The sequence below is a fragment of the Eurosta solidaginis genome, chromosome 1 (assembly GCF_040869045.1).
Source record: "Eurosta solidaginis isolate ZX-2024a chromosome 1, ASM4086904v1, whole genome shotgun sequence".
NCBI classification, from domain to species: domain Eukaryota; kingdom Metazoa; phylum Arthropoda; class Insecta; order Diptera; family Tephritidae; genus Eurosta; species Eurosta solidaginis.
In genome coordinates, this window is record NC_090319.1 from 4,584,746 (window position 1) to 4,596,331 (window position 11,586).

The window sequence follows — 11,586 nt, forward strand, 5'->3', positions numbered from 1 at the left end:
AATCAATATGGCTACTTTTAAGGCATCAAACTTCTGTTAAAGAAACCAAGTTAGAAATCTGAAAAATAAGAATTAGTTATGGCGTTATAGCTTCTAAATGAGCCGGGCCAAGGTAAACTTTCATTCAAATAAATGAATGGAAGCAACTTAAAACTACAAACAAAGAATGCGTATTGAAATTTAGCAGTACAAATTTTATGCGCAGCAATTTCAGAGGTGTATTTAAAGTTTGCCGCTTAGCAGTCCATATAAAGTTTAAGCGCACCTGCAAGTATTCAGCCGAAGAAGTAACATCGTGTTTTTAGAAATGTCCGCGTAATAAGTACACATTCGTTTGATGTAGTATTGTCGTGTAAAGAAAATATATTTTGTATTACTTAAAAGAATTATATTTTAGATATTTAAATAAACTCTCGTTTATGAATAAAAAACTTTGTTATTATGTGAAATATTAAAATCAGATTTACTTTGCTACTATCATAATCGTATGATATAATGGAGAAACAAGCGGTAAAATTACCATAAGTTCATGATATAACGGAACTACATAACTGTAAAATGAAAATTAGTGGTTGACTAACAGAGTTAACAAAATGGAAAATATAATTATGTGGAATATTAAAATCAAATTTACTCTAAAGCTACTATCATAATCGTATGATAAACTGGAGATACAAAGCGTCGTATGATACAACGGAGCTACAAGATGGGAATTACCCAAAACGGTGCTTGATATAACGGATCTACAAAAATTTTTGTATCACAGTTGCATGACATAACGGAGCTACAAAACTGTAAAATGAAAATTAATTGCGTAATTAGTCCTACTCAACATTTAATGGGGAAATGGTATCAAAAAGTTTCATAAATTTTGTTTTATTTTTATAAAAGCGGTATTCATGAAATGTCCCCTATTTCACTCCCTCCCCGTAGATTCGCGCCTGGCTGCTATACACATTGAAATTATAGAGACATACACATGGATTATTCACATGGATAAAATATTAAATGGGAAAACATGGCAGTATCTGGATGACTTTAAGGCTTCACAATTATTAAAAATCTACATAAATAAACATGTTTTTACAAATTGCACTAGCTGGATGATTTAGCGCATCAATTTGTCACATTAATATTTCTATAACAATTGGAGGATGTCTGAGGCCACTGGCTTGGGCTTGATGGGGGTACCACTTGCTGGTTGGGAGAGAAAATAGTAAGCTGTAACTTAAAGCTACTATATAAATGTACATAAAAATTCATGAACAGAGTAAACATAGTAATACTGACACAAAAATATAATTCACGAGAAATTACAAATCTTGAAAAAGCACATGGCAACAAGCCATATATTAAAACTTAACATTTAGAAGGAAACACCTTTGTGCTACGGGGTTTTACTTTGCGATATGTGTTAGCTGCCTAGACACGTCTAAATGTTGCAAGTATATTACCCTTATACGTTTGTTAACCTGGCGATTTAAGAGGCAATTTAAGGGTCCTCTTGCCATTTTTGGAATTGAAAGATTCAATTCCCAAAACAAAACAAAAAAATAATTTAAGCGTAAACGTCTATAGATGTAAAAAAAACGCAGCTAATGTCGTTATAAAAGATCGTGCAAGAGGTAATGGAGGAGGATTTTACATACCAATCAAATATTATATAATTTGGCAAGGTATCGGCAAATTGTTTCGCCTAAATATAGGCATGCACCATTATTTTTGCCTATAATTTTTGTTACTGGTCGTTCAAAGGCCGGAATTTCAGGTAAGAGTACTGGGCTACATTTGTCCAACGTGTTTATTTGGCTGGTTGTCAGTTCTTTAACATTTTAAAGTATTGTTTCTCAATAAAATTTTCCTCTTAATATTATGGTGAAGCTAAAAAAATAATTTAATAGTCCTCCTTAAAATTTCAAATGTATATTTCATTTGGCAGTGGCATCGTACAGTATCATGGGCTCAACTCAGTGCACGGGCTTTACCACTTTATTGGTAAATCTACCAACTTTTTGACCCATTTTCATTTTCTACCACTTCTACCACCAAAGCCCAAAAATCTACCAACATTTCAATAAATTCGCATTGAAACCAAATACAGCGATCATTAGGTAAACGTATTTAATTGCCGAGCACACCCAAATAACACTAAGAGGTGACACTAACCAAACTAAAAATTTTGAAAAATTTGTGCACAAATTCAGACACGAAATAAAATTATTTATGAAATAAATGTAGTAAATGAGCACGCAAATATTTTGCTGCGCTATTTTCATCAGTTTTTTGTGAACGAAATGATTTTGAACGAAAATAAAAACAATTTTAAGTAAACGATAACATAAAAAAACATAAAACGTCGGTTATTTTGTGGCAGTATTTTTGGTACATTGGAAAATTGTTGTGGTAATTACGACGTAAATTTTCGTCAGTACCCTTCAAAAACGCGAATACTCCATAAATAGTGTAAGGAATACTCCTTTAGGAGCATAGGAGTGTTTCAAAACTAATCTGTATTCATACAAAAAATTTGCTCCAATTAACATTGCGATGTCCTAGGAGAGGAGTAGATGATCCCACTCTCGCTTTGTTTGTGAGTATTCCATAGAGTATGTACGTGAGAGTACTTTCCAACGTAATTGCACTGTACTACTCCATGGAGCACCCACAGAGAATCATATGCCAAAGTACTAAAGAGGAATTGTGTCGGAAAGAATTATCGGAGTGAATTTTATTTAAAATGAACGTAAATGGAGAGGGGAAATACAACTTTTATATTTTATAGTACGAATATTCTTGTTATTTAGCATTTGCGTGAATAAAAAACTAATATTTCTCTATACTATAGTATGTAAACATAAAACCAGTGCGCGGTTGCATTTTATCAGAGTTGCAATAGTAAAATTTTATTATCAGTTATTTGTATGCAATATTTTACTTTTGGCAACTCTGTTCGATCGTCATCGTGTCGTGATCACGGTGGTTAAAAAACGAGCAATGATCGGCTGATGGTGGTCCGCAAACGCATTGCAAAGGAATATTAGCTATCATCCGGTGGCAAAATCCTGAGCCAGATAAATAATTTTGCATGTAAATGCAACAACAACGATTTGAGCCAGATAAATCCAAATAGAAGTCTGGTTCAATTTATGAGCCAGATAATTTGTTAATTACTTCTTTTTAGGTTGGCAACGCGGCCTTTAATATACCTACTTTTTCAAAAATAGATGTCGCTGCTTAGCCTTTCGCCGTATGAGTTAAATGAAAAACAGCGGCGACATCTGTATATCACATTTCACGGGTGCGAAAATTTCACGACATCTGCTTCTCAAGTCTCTCAATGATCCAGAGCATTCCCATGAGAATTGAGCGTGAGCCGGAGCTGTAAAACTCACTAAAAGACGGCAATTGTTAGTGTACTCCAACACGAAGAAAATGGAACACATAATCCAACAATTTTTGCAGGGTGTTTCAAGCTTGAAATACAGGAAAAAGCAACTATCATATAGGCATAAGCTATGTATATATAAATTTACATGTATTTTTTTGTTTTGTTTACATGTTTTTTTAAGTGTCATTTCTGTGAAATGTACTTTATTTGTTTTACAATAAATTATGAATTGTTTTGTACAAATATAAACTGTAGCTATTGTTTTCTTGGAAAAAAAAATCTATCAACTTCTACCACTATTTGCATTTTTCGTCTACCAACATTATCTTTTTCAAAGTCCGCGCACTGGCTCAACTCTTCGTTCACAGAACAAATTTTCTATCACTCAACTGAAGAAAACATGTTTGCAACGTATGAACAAAAATAGTGTTCACTGAAAGCGCCCCTTGATGTGGGTGGATGTGGGCAAAAATATCCCTTTGACAAATGACTGTTCTTACCTGTCCATTTGTATACATTTTACATTTATCTATTTGTATACATTTGGCTTTTGGCATGTCTGCTACAAAATTCGAGAAAGGGCTTCCAATAGGATATCCGTACATATCTAAACAATAAATTAAAGTAAACAACTTTCCAACGGTGAAACTAACAACAATAGCATACGAAAAATCAAAATAGCAAATAATTGTGCAATACATAGTTCAACAAATCTACTTTTATGGAGCAGGTAGCGGTGGCAAAAACGAATGGATGCAAAAGAAAACACGATATATACACAACAAATCATCTTAAAAGTTCATCAAGTGAGAATAATGATGATAACTCATCTGAATTATATTACACAGAAGAAGAATCAGATGATGATGATCCAACTGGATTTGGATTATATGGAAAAATTACGACGGCGCAGCTTAGGGAGGCATTAGAGGAATCAATTCCTGCAACAGAAAGTTTAGATACAACCACCACCGAACTTGAAAGACTGTTATACAAACACTATGAAGATCACATTGTCTATCTAGAATCAACTGAAACTATCGAGACATCCGGATTTCCATATATAATTATGTTTCATAGCTTTAAAAAATATGCATCCCAATTGTGCCACTATACCGATATGCTCTTCCAATCGGCTATTCATTACGGTGGTGATATATGTTTTGCTGTGACAGATTTTGAAAACTATGAAGCCGTACTACATTACCGTCCCGGTAACGAAGCCTATTGGAAGCGTTACAAAAAACTTGGCTTCAACAAGCATCGATGGCCCGATGTATATGCAGTAGATACCGATCATCGCATTTACCAACTAGTCGGCCCGCTCAATGAAGTTACTTTAAAACAATTTAGTCTTAAACTAATGAATGGTGAACTGTTTAAGTCCGAACCATTGCCAGAAGATGATGAAGACGGGTTTGTACGTGTTTGTGTAGCAGAAAATTTCGAGCAGTTAGTGCTTAAAAGTGATATCGATATATTATTAGTATTATATGGTGAGAAATGTCCCTGTTCGTTTGCATTAATGCCAATCCTCGAAGAAGTGGGGAATCTATTGCAAGACGAGGACATAATTATTGTAAAAATGAATGCAGAAGCCAATTATTTGCCACTACAGTATTACGCATGGTATTACCCAACAATCTATTATATTAGAAGAAACAATAAGACTAATTTGGTAGAATATTGTGGTTGTACACGCACTGTGCAAGACATTATAACATTCATAGCGAGACATTCAACTGATGATCTATTGGATTTTAATAGACATGGGAAGCCAAGATACGATTAGTATTTCTTGACCATCATTTGTATGTTGTATTGCACAAAGTAACGTCAACTAAAACAGCTGTTGCTGACAGCGCAAAAACTAGCACAAAGCGCATAAGCCAACATACAAAAGCAATAAGAAACTGCATATAGTATACGGGCCAAAATCGGCAAAAGCTAAAAATTGTGTACCTAAAAATGCGTAAAATTGTAATACGTAATAATATAACCGCCATATATCTCGATCACCGAGAATTAATTAATAATATGTATAACAAGGAGATTATCTCGAATGGAGCAGAAAAGTTTAAGCTATGTCCAGAACTTTTCTACTTCCATGAACGCCCCAGTGACAGCAGACATGCCAATGCCAAACAGCAGTCGGAGGTCGATAATGGAGACACGAGTGTTGCAGCAAAGCCAAGCAAATCGAACAAGCGAAAACTGGATAAGTTTGAGGCAATTACAGAACTCCAAAGTATACAAATAATGGCCGAGGATTTTGTGCAACAATTAAACAAACAAAAAATATTTGAGCGTCCAAATATAATCGTAGACAGTAAAGTATTCCCGCGCTTTTGGGAAGAAATCGGTACAGACGATTTTCCGCAATTCAATGGCGCTAACACTACTACCACATATCAACATTGTCGCTTTGGTAATTATTCTTATCTCATACCGCCAAATTGCCGCTTTTTTAATTGTGATGTCATGGAGTTACCGAAACTACTACCTCAACTACTGTCTAGTTCGGAACACTTTGACCTAATTGTTTTAGATCCACCGTGGCGTAACAAATACATTAGACGTTTGAAACGTGCTCGGAAAGAGTTGGGATATCAAATGCTCAACATAGAGCAGCTAAGTCAAATGCCTATTAAACAGTTGATACATGAACGGAGCATAGTTGCAATTTGGTGTACAAATTCGCGGGAGCATCAGCGCGCAATTGTAGATGAATTGTTACCAACGTGGCACTTGCGGCTGCAACACAAATTGTATTGGTTAAAATTAAATACCAGTGGGAAATTAATTAGATCAATCGATATCAGTGGAGTGAAAAAGCAACCATTTGAGATGCTCTACATAGCGTGTCATATGGAAAGTACGCAGAATTTTACAGACAGTTTGCAGCAAGTGAAAGCGCTTGTTAGTGTACCAAGTATTGTACATTCACACAAGCCGCCCATCCTACCGTGGTTAAGTGAGATGTTACCGGAGCAACCCAATTGCTTAGAGATTTTTGCGCGGTATTTACAGCCGCAATTCACTTCTATCGGATTAGAAGTACTGAAATTAATGGACGACCGACTGTACAGCTCAATCGATAATTAAGAATTTTACATTGAAACAATCGAATATTTATATTATATAAATATTTTCAGTTTTATTGTTATGTTTATGAGAAAGCGAAAGTTACATATGTAAGTTAGGACATAGAAGTGTGTGCTCGAAGTGCATTCCAGTAAGATTCCTATTCAAAGTTCCTATTCATATTTTTAAGAATTAAACGAAACAAAAATGGTATTGTGTGTAAAAAATGTTTAAACATTTGAAGACGGTTTGAAGTTCCTAACATATTTTTAAGAATTAAGCTAACAAAAACGAAATCGTGTGAAAAAAATGTCTCAACATTTGAAGACGGTTCAGAGTTCCTAACATATTTTTTAAAAATCGATTTAGCATTAAATAAAACAAAAAATGATATCATATGTAAAAAATGTTTAAACATTTGAAGATGATGGTTCAAAGTTCCTAACCAACCATATTTTTTAAGAACTAATAAAGAATTACCGATAGAAAAATTATGTCTCCTTTGTTTTTGTAACTTTCAGCTAAAACCCGACCTAAAGGATAGTTGATTTTATAAAATAAGGTAAAATAGATGGTTATGTTATAATATAATTTTTTACTCATGCTGCTTTTGTTATGGAATATAAATTATTCTTGGCCTTGCGCAGCTGCAGCTGGATTCCCGACATTGTCACCTTTCTTTTTGGAGCCAGATACAATATCATCAATACGCAGAAGCAAAATGGCAGTCTCCACAGCGGTTTTATATGTTTGCATTTTCACGGCTAAAGGTTCCCATATACCTTTGACATTCATGTCAACGATTTCACCAGATTCACCATCGATACCCCAAGTGCAAACACCATCACCTTAAACAACAGATAGTAATAAATACATAAAATATTAAACTTTCTTACTGGCGATCTTACCCGAATGTGATGCGTGCTTGGCACGCAAAGCTGTCAGAGTACGTATGGTATTAGCACCACAGTTTTGTGCCAACGTACGTGGTATGATCTCCAAAGCATGTGCTACAGCAATATAAGGTCCTTTACGCTGTTTACGCGATAATAATTGTGATACAGCCATTTCAATAGCACCGCCACCAGCAACCAAACGTGGCTCTATCACCAAATTACGGGCGACATGCAGAGCATCTTGCAAATTGCGTTCTGTTTCATTTAATATGTCTTTAGAAGCACCGCGTAGCAAGATTGTACACGCTTTTGGGTCTTTGCAATTAGTAATGAATGTAAAGTACTCATCACCAATTTTTTTTATCTCAAACAGGCCTGCACCAGTGCCAACATCTTTCTCGGTCAATTCCTCCGTGCGATTAACAATTGTTGCACCACAAGCACGTGCAATGCGTAAATTATCTGTTTTGCGTAGACGACGAATAGCTGTGATACCAGCCTTTAACAAGTAATGCTGAGCCAAATCGGAAACACCCTTTTCCGTAAACACAATATCGGGTTTTACAGCGATGATATCGGCACAAATACGTTGCACAAATTCTTCTTCAATTTGCAACATGCGCGTGAAGTCCTGTTCACCTATTATCTCTACATTTGCTGGACTTTCTCCTTTCTTATATTCCAGTGAACAATCTAAAAGTACAATACGTGGATTTTCGATGTGTCGGCGCATTTTTGGATGAGTAACATCTTTATTGATCATGACGCCTTTCAATACACATGACTCGTCAATGCTACCACCCGGAATTTTTTCCACCTTAGCGTATCTATGTAAAATTTACAAAAATTTTTATTTAACTGCAAATAAAATAAGTAAGGAAGGTTAAGTTCGGTTGTAACCGAACATTACATACTCAGCTGCCAAATTACAGCTTGCAAAACTTTTAAACTATCTTATTTTACTATTTCTACACAAAAGAAAATTAGATCTTTATAATATTGCCAAAATTACTGGATACTGGGATGATTATAATGCTATTAAGAAAATATACAAAAGTACCATTAATTATAAAAAGAAGAAGTACATGGAAGACAGAGTGCTCAACAATGGCGGAAACATGAAGCAGATGTGGTGGAAGTGTCTTAAAGACCTTGCAATTAATGGGAAATGTCTAGAGAAGGGACAGGATATAGCTAATGCCCTAAACAACTTTTTTGTGCAGAGTATAGTAGAAATTAATGATAGTATTGCCCAGAACGGACGAACTGTACGCAAATCATTTTACCACAAGTGAATCATTTCATTTCAAAGCCATCGAGTTAGATGATATAATGAATACCACCCAGTCATTTAAAAACAAATACGGTGGAGAGAAGCTCTTATCTGAGGGTGTCTTCAAGGATGCCATGGTGTACATTGGTAACTTTTTCAAAGAGATTACTAATGAATCCCTAAACAGTGGCATTGTTCCTAATTGCTGGAAAGTGTCATCAATAGTACCCGTGGAAAAAGTAAACAGCACAGTAAAACCGGAGGAGCTACGCCCAATACTTTATCCGCAGATGAAATTATTGAAGTAGTGGTGAAAAATCAACTGGTGGCATTTCTAGACAAACACAAAGTGATTATACCAGAATAACCGGGATTTAGAAAAAGCCATTCATGTGGAACAGCGCTTAACATGGTAATTGCAGAATGGAAAGAAAATATATCAGACAAAAAAGTTGAAATGTCTGTCTTCTTAGATTTGAAACGGGCTTTCGAAACAGTTGATAGATTGAAATTTTTAGACTTTATGTTTAAAATTGGCATCAGGGGCAAGGCCCTGGAATGGTTCAGAAGTTATTTGAAAGAAAGAAAGCAGAGGACAATAATCGGAAAAGCAGTTTCATCGATTGTGGACGTAAATATTGGATTGCCACAAGTTTCGTTACTTGCACCGATATTATTTACATTGTATATCAATGATATTAAAGGATGTTTAAAATATTGTAAAATAAGCTTGTTTGCAGATGATGCTTTGCTCATCATCAGCGATACATATGCGGACGGTGCTATGCACAAAATACAGGAAGTTCTTGACTCCTTATACAAATGGTTGTACCTTAGAAAAATGAAGTTAAATGTAGATAAGACCAAGTTCATATTTTGCAAAAATCAGACCATCATACGCCGCAACGATTTAAACAATATAACGTTGAAGGTAAAAACTGTGAAATTCAAAGAGTAAAAGAAATGAGGTATTTAGGAGTTATGATTGATGATAACTTAAACTTTGGCGAACATATAAACTATATTGAAAGAATAATTGCTCAGAAGATAGGATTCATGTACAGAACATGCAAACATATTAACCAACGTCACAAAATTTTGGTGTATCGTTTAATTATTGAACCACATTTTATCTATTGCCCTACAATCCTTCTGTTAGCGAATGAAATGCAAATTAAAAAACTGCAAATACAACAAAACAAAGCAATGCGGTTAATTCTACGATGCCCTCCTAGAACAACAAAAATTATAATGCTGAATAGGCTAAATTGGCTCAGTATAAAACAGTCAATAACTTATTTTACATTGAAGTTTATACACCATGCAAGATTGGGAATGTTACCGAGCTACCTTAGTAATAAAATAAAATATAATCATGAGATCCATAACTATGGAACTAGGTACTGCAAAAATATAAGACTGCCTAGAGTAAGCACTGAGTTCGCAAAGAAGACCCTAGAATACGTAGGGTATAAAATTTATAATGAATTACTTACTGCGATTAAAGATTGTGAAAATATTAAGAAGTTTAAAGAAAAATTATTTATATATTGTAAATCACTTAGCATGTAATGAAACAAATTTTTATTTATTTTAAACTAGGTCTTAAAGACCGTAATAAACAAACAAACAAAAAATAAAAGTAGGCGGTGCAACGCCCATTGTCCAAAATTTTACTAATTTTCTATTCTGCGTCATAAGGTTAACCCACCTACAAAGTTTCATCGCTTTATCCGTCTTTGGTAATGAATTATCGCACTTTTTCGGTTTTTCGATATTTTCCATATCGAAAAATTGGGCGTGGTTATGGTCCGATTTCGTTCATTTTAAATAGCGATCTGAGATGAGTGCCCAGGAACTTACATACCACATTTCATTAAGATACCTCAAAATTTACTCAAGTTATCGTGTTCACGGACAGACGGACGGACGGACATGGCGAAATGAATTTCTTTTTTCGCCCAGATCTTGATATATAGAAGTCTATATCTATTTCGATTAGTAGTTAATGCCATTACGGGGTACCGTTATGCGAACAAAATTAATATACTCTGTGAGCGCTGCTCAGCTGAGTATAAGTATACTTCAATTGCTTACCGCTTTATATCAACCTCCAGACGACCATTCTCATTCAACGCTACAGTCTCAACAGCGTCGAGAGCAATTTTGACTGCTAAATCTGACCATTTACCAATAAATTTGGTGCCTACGCAAGCCTTAACTACCTCGGCCATTTTATCCTTGTTGTTCACATCAAGAGTCACACTTAGATCAGATTGCAAATGTTTTATGATGTCTTCTAAAGCCTCGCGATATGCACGGATAATTACAGTGGGATGAATCTGTTGCTGTAAAAATGGTTCGGCAGCGGCTAACATCTCTCCGGCTAACACGATTACAGAAGTAGTTCCATCACCCACCTCTTCATCCTGTGTACGTGCGATTTCAATCATACTCTTAGCAGCTGGATGTTGAACAGTGATTTCGCGCAATATGGCATTGCCATCATTGGTCATCACAATACCACCCATAGGGTCCATAAGCATTTTTAACATCGCCTGAGGACCCAGACAGGTGCGAATGACATCAGCAATAGCCTTTTAATGTGAAAATTGGTTAGATATTGCATATGCTCAAAACGCATTGTCTAATATCGTTGTACGAAAATGAGTCACACATCTGCTTACCTTTCCGGCATTGATGTTCTCCAGCTGCACTTTACGTCCCGATTCACGCTTTGTATTCTGACCTGAGTGCATACAAAATAGTTAAATCTATATTATTGCGTTGAAAACAATTGCTACTTACTTAGCACAAGTATTGGTTGTTGTCCTCCAAACATTTTTCAGTTTTTTTATTCACGTACAATAAATTTTCAATGCAGAGTTCGCGTGCAGTTAATCAAAAGGTTTTTCAATGACAACAACAATGTTTTGTGAGGTTAT

General features: G+C 35.2%; 3 protein-coding genes across 3 annotated transcripts; 2 read left to right on the forward strand and 1 right to left on the reverse strand.

The window, feature by feature from the left end:
- Nucleotides 1-3,830: 3,830 nt before the first annotated feature.
- On the forward strand, nucleotides 3,831-5,180 carry LOC137246618 (uncharacterized). Its single transcript, XM_067777673.1, has one exon. It carries the CDS (start codon nucleotides 4,110-4,112, stop codon nucleotides 5,178-5,180), a length of 1,071 nt encoding a protein of 356 aa, XP_067633774.1. The 5' UTR covers nucleotides 3,831-4,109.
- Nucleotides 5,181-5,206: 26 nt separating this feature from the next.
- Nucleotides 5,207-7,301, forward strand: Mettl4 (Methyltransferase like 4). Its single transcript, XM_067777669.1, has one exon. The coding sequence runs from the start codon at nucleotides 5,357-5,359 to the stop codon at nucleotides 6,491-6,493; it is 1,137 nt and encodes a 378-aa protein (XP_067633770.1). The 5' UTR covers nucleotides 5,207-5,356; the 3' UTR covers nucleotides 6,494-7,301.
- On the reverse strand, nucleotides 6,520-11,586 carry CCT3 (chaperonin containing TCP1 subunit 3). Its single transcript, XM_067777664.1, has 5 exons — nucleotides 11,450-11,586; nucleotides 11,329-11,390; nucleotides 10,739-11,238; nucleotides 7,381-8,195; nucleotides 6,520-7,320 (listed from the first exon to the last, which is right to left on the reverse strand). Exons 1-5 carry the CDS (start codon nucleotides 11,481-11,483, stop codon nucleotides 7,100-7,102), a joined length of 1,632 nt encoding a protein of 543 aa, XP_067633765.1. The 5' UTR covers nucleotides 11,484-11,586; the 3' UTR covers nucleotides 6,520-7,099.